Here is a 20,060-nt window from a genome sequence, read left to right as displayed (position 1 = left end):
TCGGCAGATTAATCGATAACAAAAATACCAATTAGTTGCATCTCCTGTTCTTAATTAGTATATTTCTGATTTCCAGCGACTTGTCTTTTCTGCAGCTCATGTTTTAAGGTAAAGGTCTCAGGGTTCGACATTAAACGTGGTCTGATGGCCACAAAAAGTTGCTCTGTGGCCACCAAATATTCCCTGTAGATGGCCACCAAGTTTAACTCCATACTAAAAGTCTTCACCAACACAACGTTACACAAACATCAAGACTCCTTTCGGTTCAAAATTCTACGAAAACAGCGAACAGTACCATACGCGTCGTCGGCTATCTACAGATATGTCGTGGCTACTGAAGTCCTGGTTTACTGAGCCACCTCAAACTCCTTACAGACGAACCAGAAACACAAAAGAAGGACAATGTAAAAACTAAATGGCAACAAAAGAAACAGGATAACACAAGTGTGTTTTTACATTTGGGCCACCAAATTCACCAAATCACCAAAAATTTTTTTGTTTCACCCTTTAACTTCACATCACATAAAACCACCTTCACTACCTCCCTGATACAGACATATTAACATATTAATTCATTTACCAACATTATTATCAACTAAACTGACGATTATTTTCATCATCGATTAATCTGCCAGTTATTCTGCTGATTAATCGATTACTTGTTTGGTCCAGACGATCTGAAAATCTCTGATTTTCTTGAAGCGAAAACAACGAAATAATTGATCGATTATAAAAACAGTTGACGATTAAAGGGATAATAACCCAAAAAAGTAAATTCTGTCATTATCTACTCTCCCTCACGCTGATTGAAGGTCAGGTTTAGTTTTTTTTTAGTTCACAAAACTGCTGGATTTTCACAGGAAAACAGAATCTCCTGAACAGTTAAAGTGAATGGTGACCAGTTTTCAAACATTAAAAAAAACAATAAAATGCCTCCATACTGCTCGTCTGGTGTAATCCAAGTTTCCAAAAATCCCAGCATGCCGTTTGTACATCGTCACACCACACACACCCAGTTCAGACAGTGTGCATGTGAACGTGGCTCCAAGCTGAGGATCTACAGTGAAGCTTCAGACTAAAAACGTGGTGAAAATAACGTCTTTCAAATCAGCTTGGCGTGTCCGGGCTTTAGAAGACTTGGATTACATCAGATGAGCAGTAAGGAGGCATTTTATGGTTTTTTTTTTGGTTTTGATTTTTATGTTTGAAAACATTCAGAGTGAGTAAATACTGACTTAATTATCATATTTAGGTGGACTATCTCTTTAATCATTGCAGCTCATGTCTATACTTTATCTGTTTTTTAATGTTGCATATATGCCTTTAGGTTTACTGGAAGTTAAGCTGCATATCAGCTCCTGATTGTCTTCCAAACTAGTTTAGATTCACAAAATCATCGTGTACAACTTCAACTCAGATTTAAGCTGAGCTCAGAGAAACTTTCTGCCTTAGAGCTAAAATGAGCAAAACATGTTTTTTAAGTGGAAGGGGGACTTTAACCCAGCTGGTAACCCTGCAGAGCAGTGATGCAGGGATAAAATCTGATTAATTTATTTACACTACCTCCCTGCTGCAGACACATTCACACCTTAATTCATTCAGCAGCATTATCACAGTGATCTGAGCCCCAGAGGATCGGTGTCTGCAGAGACCGATCACACATGTTCTCCTCTCTGCATCACCGCCAGCTCAAACATCAAACATGCACCGTTATTAACGCTGGCAGGAGTCAGATGTCAGTTCCTTTTCCATGTTCCCCTTTCAGGTTTCGACCCTGAAAACGAGGCTCGAACTGCGACAGGGCTGTTTTATCCACCACGCGCCGCAGTTAAACAACAAACCTGCTGGTGCTTACAGGAGACCGGGGCTCAGAAAAATGCCGCTGTCTGTCTTTTTTCTTTTTCTTTTTTTTTTCCTTGGGACAGGCCCTCAACCCCCCACCCCCTAAAAAAACCCTGCACCGAAATGAGTCCCCTCCGACACGGGCAGAGCTGTTACGCCCTTGCGTTTGTGCCACAAACGATGGAAAACGATGGAAAACACGGCGGCCTTTACAGCCAATAACACGCCAAACACATCCGGGCACGTTTTTACCTTCAAACCCAGCTCAGAGCTTCACTTCAGCGGTGATGTTAAATCAATGAACAGCATGCCAAAACCCCTCCGTGTGTCGGTATTCCAGCAAATCTCTCGACCCCAGCCAACATGCAGCGACGTTTTTCCAAACTCACCTCATTTGGCTGGAAGCCGCCGACGCCGCCCTGCCATGACGAATGAAGAAAAAGAAACAAATCTACTAATTTCGTGTTTAAAATGTGTCTATCTTGTGCTCATTTTGTAGCGGTGTCGTCCTCCCTCCGTCTCCCTGCAGCAGCCGCTTTCTTCCTCCGCCGCCTCGGTGTTCTCTGTTTTGGGTTGAGGAAAAGTGATGTCATTGCATGAAATTGCATTACCCGCCCCAATTTTTTTTTCTCTCTCTCTCTCCCTCTCTCTCTCTCTCTCTCTCTCCTTCACAGGCTGTCCCATGCTGCTGCTGCCAAACATAACTTCACCATATACTTAAAAAACTGCCTGAATACAGCGGTTTTCTGTGCCTTAAAATATTCCCTGCACGCTTTAAATACTTCTGCATCTGTTCAGATGTGGAGATCATTAAGATCAGGATCGAGAGTTCAGCCATAGTTTACTTCATGATGACAGATGAGTGTCCCTTTTTATTTAACAAACCCATGCGAATTATTTTTTGCCTGTTTTAAAGGGATAGTTCGCCTGAAAATGAACATTCAGGCATTATCTGCTCACCGTCATGCCGATCAAAGCTCAGGAGTTTCACAGGAAAACAGTGAAGCAGATTCTGACAAATAAAAAGTTACTTAGTGCACATGCTCACTGTCTGAACTGGTTGTGTGTGGTGTGACGGTGTGCAAACATCATGTCAGGACTTTAGGAGACTTTTAAGGGAGATTCTGCAACACTGTTTTCCTGTGAAACTCCAGCAGTGTTTTGTGGACCAACAAAATAAACCCGACCTTCAATCGGCATGAGGGTGAGTAGATAATGACTGAATTTTAATTTTTGGGCTAACTATCCCTTTAAGGCAATTTAACCCAAATAAATCCACCCGCATGACAGACAGAAGTATCAGTGAATGTGTAGGGCCTGTTTACACCTGGTATTAAGATCTGTCCTGAGTGATCCAATCACGAGTGGACAACTTTAAGTACAGGTGTGACATATTAAAGTTCAAAATAACTGTTTTTCACCTGGCCTGAAGTGTTGTTTATCCGTCTAGATTGTTTTGGTGTGAGTTATAGATTTTTGGAGATACCAGCCTGCCCTCTCTTCAGTATAATGGCACTAGATTGAACTCAGCTTGTGATGCTCAAAGCACCAATTAAAAAAAACAAACATACATACATGTATAACCGGACCTGACTGTTCACATTTCACCAGGGTTTACGTTTACTGTGTCTGGGGTTCCCTTCAAGACTCGACCATCAGTCTCTCCTCCTCTGCTTGTGTCACTTCCACATATCTGTAGCCTGCGTCGCCACATACAGCTGTTATCTCATTGGCTGTGCTTTGAAAGGTCAGCGGCAAACAAGCTGCAGCGGCCAGTGGCAGATCTGAGAGGTGCACCATGCCGAGGGTAACGGTGCCGCTTAGTCGGGCGCCACTGCCCTGTCTATAGGAAAACAATGAGACGGCCAGCACAAAGCATTTGTACCAACTGGAATGTAGGTGTGGAACTAACTAATTACAAATACTCAAATTACTGTAATTAAGGAGTTTTTTGAGGTACTACTTTTCTGAGCAGCTTTTCAAGTCTGTACTTTTACTTGTACTTAAGTATGAATTACACCAGTGATTCCCCAACCTTTTCTAACATAGTGCCTTTCAGAAGCCACAAAAACTTCACCAATAGTCCAGAAATAACAGTAATTGCAACTTATTTGACTTTTTTTTTTGGTCTGGTGGAGCCATTTGTTGAATAAGGAAACTGAAAATGAGAAAAAAAAAGATGAAAAAAAAATTGAAAATGAGAAAAAAAAACGTTTTGTATCCTAAAAATTCTAAATGATTAATGGATAGTGTTTTCAACTATCAGTTAAGGGAAATGCACAAAATTTGCAGCCCCAGTTTTGAGAGGTGACTGTGACCACAGAGCAGAACAGAGAACGAGTCTGCAGGAATTCAGACAGAAGATCTGGAGAAACAGAAACTCTGCTGATGATGCATTAAACATCAATAGATAAAAGTAACTAAGACTCTGAGTTTTCACTTTGAAAATCAACACAGGTCAGACTATATGTCTTTTAGAGAAGTTGTTGGTGTTATATTGCTGGCAGTGACAATAAATTATTACAAAATTTAATCATAGGTATGAGACACAGGATAACTTTATATAGACTCTGAGAAGTCCCAGGAGCCGAAGCCTTTTCACCACAAGGAGAAACATGGAGGGTTTGTTAAATTGCTTTTTCTGAGAGTTAATCCTGGAATAATTTAGCCCACTTTCACTGTCACATTGTTGACCTGGGGTTAAACTAAGCTCAGGGCTAAATGACTCACACTGCGCTTCACTGCCCTGGGTTTAAGCCTGATGTTTACAGTCTACAATAACACCTGACTGCTCTTTAAAGTCCACTTCAAGTCATGTTTTAAACAATATAAATTGCTCTGCAAGAAGAAGATAAGTTCAAAAAAATTATTAAAATGTCCTCCATATAGATCTACAGCTTGCCTTCATTTAGCATTCATGGATCATGAATATGCAAATTCCCCCCACCCTCTCCACACACCAAACCCCCACCCCCTAAGCCCCTCAGTAGCTGCACCAGGCTTCTCCTCTGTTTTGCTAGCTAATCACAGTAACTAGCTGCATCCTGCTTCTCCTGTGGGCCCACGGTTAGACAACTTTAAGGGGAAAACCCAGCAGTTTCTGGGCTAATCCTGCTCTGGAGCAGACAGTTTGGAGTGGTGGTCTCACCTCCTCGCAGGGCAGGGTGCTCAGCCCCCTCCTGTTCACGCCGTACACCGCCGACTGCAGCCATCGACACTGAGAAAACCCTTTTGTTTTAGGTTCCTGGTAATCAGCATCACAGAGAACCTGTCATGGACATCACACGTCCACTTAAGAAGCCTCTGAAATATATATTTCTAAAGGAAATTTAAAAAAAAATCCCACAGAGGAGCAATCAAAAGCATCCTGACCGGAAACATTACAAACCGGCATCGTAGGATGTGCACGGCTCAGGACAGGAGGTCATATATATAATTTAATAATAATTTTTACTTCTTTTTTTTTTTTTTTTTTATCTCTGCAGCCAATCTAATCAATCAATCGGTGAGGGGAATTATGTCAAAATCTCACTATCTTGCCTTGTTGTATTATGATAAATATAAAACTTCTGACTTTGCCATAACTTTCTTTCCAGTTAATCCCATCCAATTAATACACTTACAAATGATAAGAGAAAAAAAGTTTCATTTGGTTTTTGGAAACTATTACAAAACAAAAAAGCAAAAGTTACACTCATGTCCTTATTATTTGTTATTTGCCTGTTCTTGTCACTAATAAAGAATGGTTGTACCATGTCAGTGACATTTCCATATGACTCCTGGTGTTAATGTTACATAAAAGAAGTGGCTTAATTTGCTTTTTATGTGTCAATTCATTTAGGACTTATGAAAATCTGTATTTTTCACCACCTGTGTCGTCGTCAATTCAGTATGGCTGCAGAGCAAGCACCACAGGGCAAACTCAGCAATGACTACAGTTCTTAACTAGACAATATTAGGGTCCTAAAATCAGGTTATAAAAATGCCATCCAGGCACTTGAAAACCTATTTCTCCTATTATACAAGACTAGAGTTGTAAAATGCATGACAGCACACATAAAGCTACGACTAATGCAATCATGCTATCATATATATTCTGAATCCAGAGATTTTAATGTGCCAAAAATCACTTTCACCATTATTCCCCTCAGACTGGCTCTCAGACTGTGAGACCTGAAGGTAAAAACACAGAGGAGGCCTGACATGGTGACACGGTAATATTGAAAAATGCTGAGCTGAACATGTTGTGCATCATGGAGCGCTGCTTCACTTAATCGTCATGAATAATTAATAACATAATGGAAACTCGCACAACAACCTGCTGCCGTAAAGGAGAGAAGCCTTTCATTCAATTATCAATTAGTCCACATCAGTAACTGGTTTTTCTTTTCAACTCTAAATCTGTGAAAATAGTTTGATCAAATAAATTATGCAGGCTATAATTCAGGCTTTTATTTATTACAAATAAGTCAGAGTATTATTGGTGTGTTTTCACTTGTTTATTGCACTGATGAGGCCATTATGAATAACTGGCTGTTGTTCATTTGATCGGATTTGGGCTCCACAACTCAGCAACTCACACCAAATCAGTCTGCATGGATAAATAGAACTACAGGCCAGGAGGAAAATATGAATTTTTGATTCTGGAGTGAACTGTCCCCTTAAAATGACTAACACTTCTGTCACCTGTGTGTGACGGTAGGCGTCTTGTAAACAGACAGTGATTCATATCATCGTCAGAGTCTAATCTTAATAACAATAATAAATTATTAGAGTTAGTCTGATGAATCATATGAGGCCAATCCAAATCTTTAATCGCACCTCTGATCAACATGAGAATAATCGTACCAATGATGTGAATGAGTCTGTGTGAATGTGTCAGGTCACCAAATATGGTGCAACACCTGCTAAACTAGGTCAGATAAATACGAAGAATAACAAGTTATTTAAATCCCATGGCTTACAAAATAAATATGATAAAATAAACTTAACTTCCTTATAAAAGTTAAACTTAAAAATGTTCTGTTTATTAATTTTTCATGACCTCTCAAGGCCCACCTTCAGGACTTTGCTTTTTCTATACATTTTAATCATTGCTACTTGAGACTCGGCACCAACTCCTGTCCTGAATTTCACCCATCCTCATCTGGTCACCTCAGCCAGTATCAGATTCCAGTGTGAACTGGTCACAGTCCTGAAGTGACCCACAGGCGCCAAAGAACAATAAGAGGCTGCACGCTGTCGTACAGACGTAAACACAGAGATTTAACCAATGTAACCGCTGAGATCCGATGGCTCAGACCACGTTCTGAGGTGTTCTGGGTCCAGTGTGACCACCTGCTTTCAGCAGCGTGTCGTGGACCACAGTGAAGCAGCGCCTACTCGGCCAACATCCAGTAAGAGCATCATTTGGTTTACTGTAATGTAAATTATGTTTGTGCTCTTTTACCTTCAGAGATAAGGAACATGTTTGACAACACACCAGAAAACACAGAATCACCAGACTTACTGAAGTAAAAAAAAAAAAACTTGTGTCTTTGTGTCCCTGAATGGTGGCCACCACCGGCAGCTCAGCTGCTGGTTAAAAAAAAAAAACATATTTGCATACAGAACTGGGAAGTGAAACTGTTACTGCAAATTCCTAATAATTTGTGCCTTCTTGTGAAGTCTGCATTAAATGCAAAACATTAAGTTGTTTCTTTCATTGTAAAAAACGTGTTGCTGTGAAGAGCAGGCAGGAGACGCTCTGCTCTGTGCTGGGATTTTTATAACTGAACTATGAGCAGGTTGCACACTTTCTCTCCCTCTGATTCTGTATTTCTCCTGATTCCAGTGTCCCCCCCCTCTAAACCCTGAGGCTTTAGCTGATGTCACCAGAGGAATGGGACAAAACTTTGAGCCACATCAAAGTGACACAAATACAATACGAAGAATATTAAATAAGAATATTTCAAGAATTGCATAAAAATATATATTGAAGCAGATATCTCAGGGGAAAAAACACATTATGTTTCAAAAGTGTATACTCAACTTGTTGAATAATAAACAGATTTAAGGAACAACTTCAGTTGAAGAAGAAAAGGTGAGATTCTTGGGTGGTGATTTACTGCATCTAGCAGTGATTCCCAAACTGGGGGGTGCAGAGCCGCTGCAGGGGGGAGGAGGCTTGGATGACCAGGGGAGAAATACACAGTGAAACAAAGTTGAATGAAAATTATTTATGTAGGATTGGTGTAGGACAGGACGTCTCTGCCTCATCATATTCATTCATTTCACTTTTTTTTATACATTTTGCCTTCAACAAATACTGTACTTCCTGTGATCTGAAAACTACAGAAAGCCATATTGCGATTAAATGAAATTTTAGTTAACTGTGCTGCCCTAGTTGCCTCCTCAATCACTGTTAGTAACTGATAATAATTGTGGGGTGGGGTGACGTGAACTCTGTGGCTTCTGAAAAAGGGCATACCAGAAAACGTTTGGGAACCACTGGAATATAGAATAATCAAATTAATGTAGAGCACCATCAGTTACAAATTGTTTTTTTTAAGCTTCTGTGGTTCCCCTGTCACAATGCAATGAACTGTGGGTAGTTCCCTCAGGCAAAGTTTGTAGGACTTACAGAAAGTGTGCATAAAGTGCTCAAAAAGCCCGCAAGAGATCCCTTATGGACTTGGTGAACTGACAGTGGGACAGTCCACTGTGATCGGGCCAAAATGTGCATCCTGCTCATAGTTCAGTTATAAAATCCCTGCGCACCACAGAGCACCTCTCCTGAAAGTGAAGGTAAAACATGAGGATCATGTCGGCTGATAAAGGGGTTTATTGTGGCCCTGAACTAAAAAAAGGAACAAATAGCACTGAACAGCCAAACTGACAGTAGTGGACATCCAGTAACAGAACAGCCCTGGTGTTTATTTGCATACAGGGCAGGTAAATGAAAGATCTGGTCACAGGTGGTCTCTTATGACACATTGTAATGCCTGGTGTGAACTGATGAGCTCAGAGCTGTCCGCTTGTGATTGATCACCCAGGACGTATGTTAATAACAGGTCTGAACAGCCTCATAGTCTAATGGTCTATTGGAAACGGCCCATAAATGTGGGTCATCTGAAGGTGACCTCCACTGTAAAGTCAGATTTGCATCAGTCTTTGTGGAGATGAAACGTGTTCTTCAGGTGATTCCGCAGAGGCTGTTCATCTGGGAGCGTCGACTGCGGCGGCGTCGATGTCCTGGAGTGAATTATCAGTGGTGTCTTCTTCACCTCCCACAACCTCTGACACCACCTACGTGAAAGAGCAGAGCATGATGAGACAGAATTTACTGCCGCTCGAGAAGAAATGTTTTGGCTAAAAGGTGTAATTTTCAGCCAAAGCATGCTTTGATGATTTGTGTCCTGTCATGGCTGAAATGCCAGCATACAGTACAAGAATGAGGACACAACAAAAATTACTGCTTTCTCATTGACATCTGTCAGTAGCTTGTTTTTGCAACATCTTGTTTCACTGATTTTCATAAGGCAGTTTGAATTTTTTTCCCCAGCTGGTTAAGCAAGTTAGTCGACATTGCTTTGTGATGCTGACAAAATTCTCATCCACTCTTTGCATATGACTGGGATGCAAAGTTACTTCACAGCTGTGTATATGATGTAACGTTAATACGAAAAGACTGAGGCTAAACTTAGCTTACACCCTTGCAAACACTGGTCGGATGGTGAGATATGAAACGTGTATGTGTACAACAGATGACAGAAATAAGCTCATTAATGTAGGAAAAGGAAGCACAGTGATCAGATTAAGTGCATATTTTGAGACAGTCACTCAGTCAGACAGTTGGTGTTTGCAGGAGGAGCTTAGCAAAGGGTTGATTCATTTTTTTTTGCCTGTCTGGACTGCAGCTGCAACATCCAGGACATTTTATCATAATACTCACATTCACATTGTCTGGAAAAAGCTTAGGCCAACTGTGTTTTGGATTCTTCTGGCATTTTTAAAACAGCACATTTAGGTTCTTATTCATTACTAAACAACTGCTCTAAAAAATAGGAGAAAGAATACATTCAGAACAAGCTTAGAATTTAATATGATAAATTTCACTACATGTTGTTTCTAGGGGATCAACAGTTAAGTCACTATATCAGCTCAATAAAATCTCAATGGAAACAAATTTAACATGTCAATGTGATAATAAATTACACCAAAACAATATGAATTTGACAGACATTTATGATGTTATGGTATTTACATAATCCTACGAGAGGACGACAAACTATTAACACCTTTGTTAGCAAAACTCAAGACTTTGTAATCAAAATTCAATACCTTTTTAATACTTAAAGCCCCCATGATTATCCTGGATGATATCAACTTGATTTGCTGAACTAAGACTGTCTCACATTAACTTCAGATGAGGAACAAGGACTGTGTAGGATTCTGTTTCCCATCATTCACATGGGAAGCACGTTAGGAAAGGATCCCATAACAGTCAGTATAATGGAATTATTGTCCAAAAAACAAAAAAAAAAAGTTTTTTTCCTCCTAGTTAGATCATAGCATCATCATTCAGCAGTCAATCACTGCACAATCTGACTTGAGTATGTTTTTATTTGACTCCATCTCACAATGTGTCCTACACTGAAACTGTAGGGTTGGTGTTTGAGGACCATCATTCAACTGAACGATTCAAGATATAAGAGATGACGAAAGCCTCAAAGTGAGAGCTGACCTGATCGTCCATGATGGCATCCACATCTCTTTCTGAGAGCTCCTGTCCTGAGGCGTCCAGGTCGACCTGGTCCGGGTCTTCTCCGGTCAGGATGTCCATCGGGGCCTCAGCGATGGCTCTGATGGTCTGGTCCTCCAGGGCCAGGGCCGTGTCAAACTGTAGGGGCGACGGAGGACCCTGCATACCGTCCCCTTCCACATCCAGGTCCTGTATAACAGAGGATGTTTCTAAAATCTAAATCTCATCCTCAAACTTACAGGAAACGTAGTAAGTACTTTATGTGAATATTCATGTTATATATATTAATACCACTGGGGGGGAACATTCTTGTTTTGGGATAACTGGTGTTCTCCCAGAGGTCAATGCAGCTTCTGGTTTTTCTGCTTCATCTACTTCAGCATCCAGTTTTTGTCACGTTTGTTTTTACCCATTCTTTACTCTTCACAGAACATTTAACAGTACTGGAACAGAAAATAGTGAGCTGTGTAAATCTAATGTTTTAGTGCAACTCATACTTTAATGCCTTTCTTCATTATCTCTGACGTGAACACATGACATTTTCACACGGTCAGGGAAAGTAAAGAGCGCATCAGAGCAGCCACTGCCCTGCCCCACTTTCTGTTTTTACGTTGTCCTTCCATTTCACAGTTGTTTTTGTACTTTGTGGTCACTTTGAGACTCGTGTGTAAAGGTTGTAGCCTGCCATGTTGCCGATCCTCTTTAGGTCTCACAAAGCCACATCTCCACAATTCATTTTAGCGCAGTGCCAGTGTTGCAGCGCTCCTACATTACTCTATGTAGAATGAATCAGCTAAGAAACAGAAGTGTAAAGATTCAACTGGCAAAATTTGGGGACTTCTGAACTGATGACTCAAATCGTCAAGGTTTCAGGGACATCCCTAGTTTGACTCTTACCAAAGAAGCAACAGATGTTGTGAAAACACCCTAAAAAACCAGCAACCGAGCATCTAACAGTGTGTTGCACATGACATTTTGTTACAATGCATATAAATTAGGTGTGAGTGGCAGGGGAACATCATTTCTACGTACATCACTGAACTCTAGGGGAAGGCTCTCCGTGGGCTGAAGCTCTGCTGCACTCAGATACATGTCTCTGCTCGCGGTGGTGAGCTGCTCCTGCGGTGGAGGTTCCTGCTCAGGCTGGTACATGGGGGGAGGCAGGGTGAGGTGGAGCGGGCAGCGGGGATCGTCTGACTGACCCATGTGCACGGTGCGGTCACAAGGGACATCTTTCAGGCCCGGACACATTTTGAAAAGCACCTGATTGCTGTCCTGGTAGATGTCTGAATGTCTGGTTGTCAAGGACGCTGACACATGATGTCCACGCACAAAAGAAATTACAACAGCAATCACACAGATGAAGCTAAATGCTCCCATCTTAACAATATAAAATCAAAAGGCTGACCTCTGGCCATTGTGATTAACGGGAAACTCAAATTAGTATTATTGCAAGTACTACAGTTATTCTAATGGAAATAATCTTGTTATAATGACTTCTCAAGCATTTTGCAACTACAGAATAAGCAGTCTTATGTTGACTGTATTAATGACATGCCTGAGTGGTTTTGTACAAGTTAGTGATTTTGTTTGAGAATGAATTCTTTGCAGGGTTAGTCAGCTTTTTCACAATGCAATGCTGGTGTTACAACAGTTGTATTATGTGTCGTTATAACCACGTTTGATTACTGCGTTTTGAAAAACTCACGGTAAACACCGTCCAGCATCAACAAACGTTAGCAGACGCAACAGCAACATGTGTTTGTTTTGCATAAATTAATAAAAACACTGGCATCAAAAGATATGATGCCATTTCAAATCAAGAAGAGGTTTTCAAAATAAAACTTAGTAAAATGATTTCAGTGTGTGTATTAGTGTTTTCTGAACATTTGCAGCACATTTTAACAATACTGATAACGGTGATCTTTTTGGTTATTATAGTTGTGATATGAAATTTCATACTGTTTCATCTCTAATCAGAAACAAAGTTCAATCACAAAGTTGGGTACTTGCAATAAAACTATTTTATCGCTGATAGAGAAAACTATGAGGTAAATCCTTTTGAAAAGTATCACAGTACCTTAAATAAAAGATGAAATTATGGTTAAATGAAGGCAGGTGTGGGAAGGGATTTTGTACCTTCCAACTGAACAGATTAGCCCCTTTATAACTCTGGGAAAAATCTACAGACCACAGGAAGGAGTTTATGTAGGCTCCCTTTGAAACCAGCAGCTACCTCAAGCTGCTGGTCTTGATCGGGGCCAAAATGAAGATGGTTCAAAAGAGGCAGATGAAGGACAGCTGAAATGACCAGAGAAGGTCAGTTTGTGGTATATGATGAATTTAAACCATGTTTTAACGATCATTTTCAGTTCATACAGGAAAACACATCTGTGGTTTCTTGTATGGAAACAGATCATACTACTGTGGTCAAACCCACGCTGGAAACATCAGTGAGGATACGTGAGACACAGTGTCGGGTCATAGGCAGGCAGGGGTTCGTACATCGGACTCCCTCCACAAAGGAAATGCACTTCTCATACACTGTTCTTGTGTGCGGCTGCAAAAGATGAAAGAAGAGTTAGATATTGTCAAAACGGTAAACTGCAGCAAAAAAGGATTTCTTTAATATGCAATCTTATTCTTTTAACTGTGCTCATCCTGTTATCATTCCTGAATGCCACAAAACTGTCAGAGGAAAAGGCCTGTAACAATGAAAGGAAATTTTCTGGGTTTCCTGATGTGCTTCATGTGATTTTTAAATCTTAACTTCATTCTGCTGAACTCAAATATGTTGAGAATAACCTCCAAACCGAAAATATGTTATTATCCCTCACTCTCTGTAGTAATCAGTATACTGCAGCTCACCACTTCCCTGCAACATTTCATGCAGGCCTATTCAACTGAAGACCCGTGATTTGAGTCTAGTCCATTAAAAACCGCAATCCAGCCCTTTGGTCATTTATAAATATGAAAAAAAAAGAGTATATATATAAACCAGGCTTGGGTGGTATAAAGGTATTATGCTTTACCAGGGTATTAAGAAATCCAGACAGTATGATTTTTAATAATATCATAAATACAAACGCCCCCCCTTTCTGTGAAACTGATACAGAGACGCTGTATTGAGGGTGTTGTAGTTTGGTAGGTATGGTAGGTGTTGTACTGCACGGCACACACCACCAGAGGTCAGTGTCTCTCCTGGTGGACAAGGCTGCACAGCTGAGCTGAGAAACATGGCATCTGGGCGTTAAAATTACAGGACAAACTAGTAAAAAGAAAAATGCCCCTGCCCTAGAAGTGTTTTGGTTTTAGTCCCAATAGTAAAACTGCAAACACTGCAGACCACTGATAGTTCACAGGGGTATGGCGTATAAAGTGTGTAATTTTGGTAAGAGGCAGAGTGACAGTGAATGCACAGAGAAAAAGGTGAGCAATGAAGCTGCCAGTCTGTAGAGTCGAGTTCAGCCTTTTTTCACATTTTTTACATTAATACCACTTTAATTCCATATACCCCAATAAAATTTCAGGAAGGTATGAAAAAATAAACACCACTCAAGCCCAAAATGAGAAGCTAATTAGCCCAGTGATTGGATATATCGGTTATTATGCACAGAGAGATTCATTTATTAAACCGTTTAGCCTCAGGCTGTTAAGAAGCATTAATTAAGAAGAGTCAAACTGAATGAAAAAGATGTCGGATGCAACACAGATTTTTACTGTGACTGGGGGTCATACCTGAGGAGCTCCTTCTGTCACAGCCTGCCTCCTCTCCCTCAGCTGACGGTGCAGCAGGGCCTCCACACCGTACCGACGACGGTATCGGCGCAGAGCTTTGAGTTTTTTCAGGTTCTCCCTCTCCTTCATGGACAGACCCTCAGCTCCTGTCAGCAGACTGCTCCCTGACATCAACATAAACAAATACAGATACTGCTGAGGGCTTGAAGCCACATAAACATGAAAGGGTGTGGGGTGATTTCTGGAAAAGAAGTATGAAGTAGACACAGCAAAACATGTTCAGTTAGTAATCAGATGGTCAAATATTTACCTAGAGTTTCATGCTCCACTTTGCGGTTGTGCAGGTATCGGCGCTTTTTCTCCTTGAGCAGGTGCTGCAGGCGTTTGAACTGGTCGATATAGAGGGACTGGAGCCTAATGAGTTTTTCTCGAGTGATGAGTGCCACCTCCTCTGCTGTGTACACTCCCGCATGTCTGCAATTTACAAAGAAAACAACATACATTACATACCAAAGAGAAAGAAAAAAATTCACCTGAAGATTTAATGTTTTTTTAATTTTTTTTTTCAGTTTTGCAGCATTTCCTCTGCACACTGCATTGTGGGACAATGCTGTACATCGTTTCTCTCTGCTATGGATTATGGTGATGTGATTTATAGGCATGCCTCTGCCTCCACTCTTAAGCCCTAGGATTTATTGCTGATGATGTTTACAGCACTCAGCATTGCATCCTGTATATATATAAAAAAAGTTGGATGGCCTTCTCTATCTGTCAGACATGGTATGCATATGTGTTTGTTTATTTACAAGAGTGTTATTGGAAGGTTGCCATCTTATATCATCTCTGTATCAGACCATATCAAAAACAGTCCAGTGAATGGCTTTCACTGCAAGTCTGTCCAGTTTTCACTGAGCTGAGAAGATCTGTTTTTAGTGTCTATGCCTTGACTACCTGCACCTCTTTACAAAGCAGCCTAAAAATCAATACTCTGGTAACCCTCAGTAAATATAAAACCATGATCAAAAATCATTCAGCTTGTGTTTGTACTTGTTACACTTGAAATGCTTTTTTATCTTTTATCTTGTTTTTTTTATTATTATTATTGGTGTTTATGCAATTATGCCAATTGTTTTCCTTCACCTTGTAATGTTTATTATTGTATCTCTTAAATAATTCAGACTATGTAACTGTAACATCATAGTAAATAAGGACCTGCCCTCAGTGATTGTTTTTTTTTAGTTTAAAAGGACCAGCGTGTAGGATTTAGTGGCATCTAGTGGTGAGGTTGCCAACACCAATAAAAATATAATAATCAGATCCCCTAAATCTTACACACTGGACCTTTATTTTAAGGTACCATACATGTACAGCACACTTTTCGTAGTTTGCTTTCTGACTTTTGACTTTACTCAATTTTGTTACTTTCTCTACACGGACCACACCACATACTCAGAACTAGTTTGTAGTTTCAGTTATGGCATGGCTATAGCTGATGCTGTGACAAAACATTCTGAGCAGACATCTAAAAAGTAAGATTGAATCCAGTAACATAACAATGCGAGTTTACATTAAAATGAAATGGTCAGGTAATTCAGCTTACTTCAGAGGATCCTCGTGATCACTGTCAACACTGTCTGCATCACTGTCAGGGTCTCCTCTCCATGTCTGGTCCAGTACCAAGGGACCCTGCTCCTCCTCACTCAGACTGTCCTCATCTGTCCAGAGAAGGTGGAGTTAAACATTACAACAATATTCATACTTATAAAAAATAAACCTCAAGAAAATTACCACATCAGGGCATTTCCTATCTAACTCAAAGGGCTGTCTCTGTAATTATGACAAAGACAAAGTTAACTGCTTTTTTAGTGCCAAATCTACTGTGCCTTTTTTCAGCAAATACTTTGGTGTGCTTATACCAAGCGTACGCACATTACGTGCAGCACTCGAGAGTGAAGGCAATGAGTGAATAACACAGGTTAACAAATTAGTTTGTAATGAAAGTATTGTCACAAAAGTAAATGTGACTGGACAGTGAATCTCAGTACACACTTTTGAGTGTCAGTACTTAACAGATCATTTAAAAAAACATATGAACAAACACTTACACCTTCTACAAGATAATTAATTAATTATTAAGGTTCATGTCAAGTTAAGTGAGTATTTCTACTTAGCATGTTTCCTCAATCTCAGATGACACATCATGGCAATTTCCTGATTTATAACAGTACATATATTACAGATTCTCCTTTAATATCTTTGTGCTGACTTGTCCTTATTAGCGTAAATTATTGCTTCAAAAAAATACTAAGTTACTAAGTTAGTAACATATTTACGGAAAATTCATGATTTTATTTCAAAAACAGGCTGTGGGCTCTTATGTCCTTTTTTCTCCAGTTTCTGCATCTGCGCTCAAGTATCTTAACATTAAATGAAATAGTGAATTTTTCAGTTCTAAAAGTGCATGCCAGAACTGTGTACACTGCACAGGCCCATACATTCTGCAGTGTTTGCCACCTTTGTCTTAAAGAAATCCAGAGTATCGTCCAGTGTAAAAAAAAAATTTACCTAAAATACGGCTAGCTTCAGAGCGGCCTCCTTCGCCACCGTGTGTCTCTGCACGGTTGTATCCACTAAGCTGAGACAACAGTGCCTCTGGGGATGGACCGGAAAGCGACTTTCTCATCTGAGCTCGGAGAGCCATGGCATTCCTGCGAGCATGCTCTGCACAGAATGTCACTCTAAAAAAGAGAAAGAGCCATGGGAGAAGAGACGTCAGAAAACTGTTTGTATTTGTTAAAAGGGCATTAGTGTTTTAGTCTCCCGTCTGCCCGGGAATAAACTTCGAGGTCTCAACTTTTGACTTTCCACTCACCCATCTTTCCTTTCAACCTTCGGTGAAGCGTTGGGGCAGCGTTTACCGTTTTTGGCCGACACATAGCTGCACTGCTTGTACGGGGCATTCTTGTCCTCCAAAATGTGTTTGATGCAGAACTCGAGGCCGTCCAGACGGGGCTGAGAACATGGTCGCTGGGTGAAGGAGCAGGCCTGAGGCTCCTGAGGGCGAGGTGTCTGGGCCACCCGGTTTCGACTTGAAGGCAAAACGTGGATTCGTATCCTGTTCATTGTCTGCAAAACAGTTAGAGATGAAAAATCTGTCTTGTTAGTTGATTGGTTAACTGATATAACAATAGCCCACTAAACTATTTTGATTGGTTTATCATTTTATTCATTAAAAAAAACAAAAAAAAAAACAAAAAAACACTTTCTTACTCTAGCTTCCCCAATATGAAGATTTGCTGCTTTTCTCTGTCTTGTATGACAGTAACCTGAATATCTTTTTTGTAATGTCAGTCTGTCTTGTGCTGTTGGTGCAATATGCTAAAACCTAACCTGCATTTTGCTGAAATGTGGTTATGGCTTTTGTTACAAAGAAGATGGAGATTGCTGGGCTTGACACACCAAGGCAGCTTGTACATGTAACCAAAAACCTGTCTGGTCTCATGTGGTGTGAGACGGTAACCCATTACCTAGGGGACAATAGGTCAGGCAAGAGGACTAACAAATCAACTCCAAAAACCTCCTGAAGCCAGAAATGGTGGATGTTTGGGTGAGAGGCTAGTTAGTATGAATGTTTGACAAGATTGTAGGAATGACTGTGGGTGCTATCCCAAAATATTAACACAATTACATTTTCAATAAATAATCATCAGTAATGTGGCCATAATGATTACGTGGGTAAAGGAAACAGCTAGAACAGTCTGGTAAGTTCGGAAAATTACATCACTTTACTGTGAAGCAACCTTTAAAACCAGGAACAGACAACACTTATATGTTATATTACGGTATCAAAGCTCTGAGAGTATCTAGTCGCACTCATAATATCCATATAACATAGATGTAATATATAGCCCTTGTATTAAAAATATTACATCTTTGGGTTTTGTCCTATTGGTTAGCTCTGGAAAATACAAGGGATATTTTTTAGATTATTTTTTTCAAGTATCTTATAGACAAAAGGAACAATTGGCTGACAGAATGTGGAGGCTAGGAGGTACAATAATAGTCATAATAACAGCCATTTAATCGCTCATTGGGTCCAAAGTTCAGCAGTGTTAATTATACATTCAGGATGGAAACAGAACTACATGAATCTACAATGATAGACACCATGTTTACATCAGTTGAGCCAATATAGATGAAAGCTGTTATTCATTATATTAAAAAGCATTAAAGCAGGTGGTGCCAGGTCAGGTGGTTTGACAGATTCAACACTGACTGAGTTTATCAGAATACACATTACATACAGAGCCAAACGCTATAAAATATAAAAAGTTAAAACTGTCCTGCCCATATTTTAGGGAACCACGTGGCTTCTTTTGCCCTTTAATTGTGCATTGGGTCCAAACGGCACAAATGTTTCTGTATTTTGATTTTGTGTATGCAGGATGGAAAAAGAATTATATGAATCTGCAATGATGAGCATCCCGTTTACCTCAGTTGATCCAATATGGACAACAGTTGTTATTCCTATGAAACAACTTTAAGGCAGGTGGTGCCAGGTCAGATGGCTTGTTAGATTCAATAATGGACGAGTTTATTACAAGTTAATATACATTATGCACAGATGCAGCCGTTATAAATACAAAAACAGTTGAAACTGACCCCTTAGAGATACACGTGGCTTATTCTGTATTATCTAATTACACATTAGATCCAAAGGTCATAAATGTTTATGTACACTGATTTTATGCATGCAGGATGGAAACAGAATTATATGAATCTACACCCTGTTTAGATAAACTGATCCAGTATGGACGAAAATTGTTATTCTTCATATTACATAACGTTAAAGCAGGTGGCGCCACGTCAGGTGGCTTGTCAGACTAGGCGAGTTTACTACGAGTTAATACACATTATGCAAAGATACATCCATTATAAATACAAAAACAGTTTAAATTTATCTGGCCATATTTTAGAGATCCGCGTGGCTTCTTTTGCCCTTTAACTGGTCATCGGGTCCAAAGGTGATAAATGTTGATGTAGCTATATTGACTTTGTGCATGCAGGATGGATACAGAACTGAGTGAATCTACACTAATGAGCAACCCATTTAGGTCAATTGATCCGATATGGATGAAAGTTGTTATTCTTCATATTAAATAACGTTAAATGAGGCGGTGCCAGGTCAGGTGGCTTGTCAGATTCGACACTTATCAAGTTTCTTATAAGTTAATGCACATTATGCACAAATATAACCGTTATGAATTTAAAACAGTTAAAACCTCACTAATGTAGAGAAGAAAACGTCCTTACTATATCGACTATAGCGACAAATGTAGCAGGAGTACATTTCTCTGTCTTAACTGAATCTAACCAGGCGCCACGCCGATCTTTAGCCCGCCTCTCTTTACTGCGTCACTCTTTCAGTTACAGAGTCGCCATCTTTGTTCAGCAGCTGCTAATACTAGCTAACCGCTACTCTTCACAATTTGAGGCTAGGAAGCGAGTTTTGCTGACCGACGGCAACACAAGGTCGTCTTCCTCGATATCATCGAAACGTCTCGGTGCCAAAGGATGAACATATCCTGGTTTTTTGTTGCGTGCTGCTTACCTCCTCCTCTGTCGTCCAGTCCAGTCTACCTCCCGAGTTGCACTACGTCGACTTTCCTGCATTCTCCAATAACTGCCACAGCCACTGCAGACAGGCGCTGAACCCGCCCACTCCAAGCTCTGATTG

At 40.2% G+C, this 20,060-nt stretch overlaps 2 protein-coding genes and 1 non-coding gene across 3 annotated transcripts in view; all 3 read right to left on the bottom strand.

Moving 5' to 3' along the window:
- Positions 1-2,421, bottom strand: part of nckap5l (NCK-associated protein 5-like) — a 58,416-nt gene extending 55,995 nt beyond the window's left edge. Inside the window, exon 1 of the mRNA XM_084720292.1 lies at positions 2,232-2,421. The gene's annotated coding sequence lies outside the window, so the exon portion shown is untranslated. The remainder of the gene's footprint in view (positions 1-2,231) is intronic.
- Positions 2,422-8,647: 6,226 nt separating this feature from the next.
- Positions 8,648-20,060, bottom strand: kansl2 (KAT8 regulatory NSL complex subunit 2). The gene is made up of 10 exons (XM_084720290.1): positions 19,935-20,060; positions 17,196-17,449; positions 16,889-17,061; positions 15,924-16,038; positions 14,634-14,797; positions 14,324-14,487; positions 13,049-13,145; positions 11,618-11,871; positions 10,568-10,774; positions 8,648-9,129 (listed from the first exon to the last, which is right to left on the bottom strand). Exons 2-10 carry the CDS (start codon positions 17,444-17,446, stop codon positions 9,040-9,042), a joined length of 1,515 nt encoding a protein of 504 aa, XP_084576416.1. The 5' UTR covers positions 17,447-17,449; positions 19,935-20,060; the 3' UTR covers positions 8,648-9,039.
- Positions 12,717-12,850, bottom strand: LOC146324684 (small nucleolar RNA SNORA2/SNORA34 family). The gene has a single exon (XR_014771161.1). It is a non-coding gene; the product is annotated as a small nucleolar RNA SNORA2/SNORA34 family (small nucleolar RNA).

The sequence above is a fragment of the Lutjanus erythropterus genome, chromosome 6, assembly GCF_056507025.1.
Source record: "Lutjanus erythropterus isolate fLutEry1 chromosome 6, fLutEry1.hap2, whole genome shotgun sequence".
Classification (NCBI taxonomy): Eukaryota; Metazoa; Chordata; class Actinopteri; order Lutjaniformes; family Lutjanidae; genus Lutjanus; species Lutjanus erythropterus.
The sequence above is the reverse complement of the archived record's forward strand: the minus strand, read 5'-3'. Positions and strand labels throughout refer to the sequence as shown.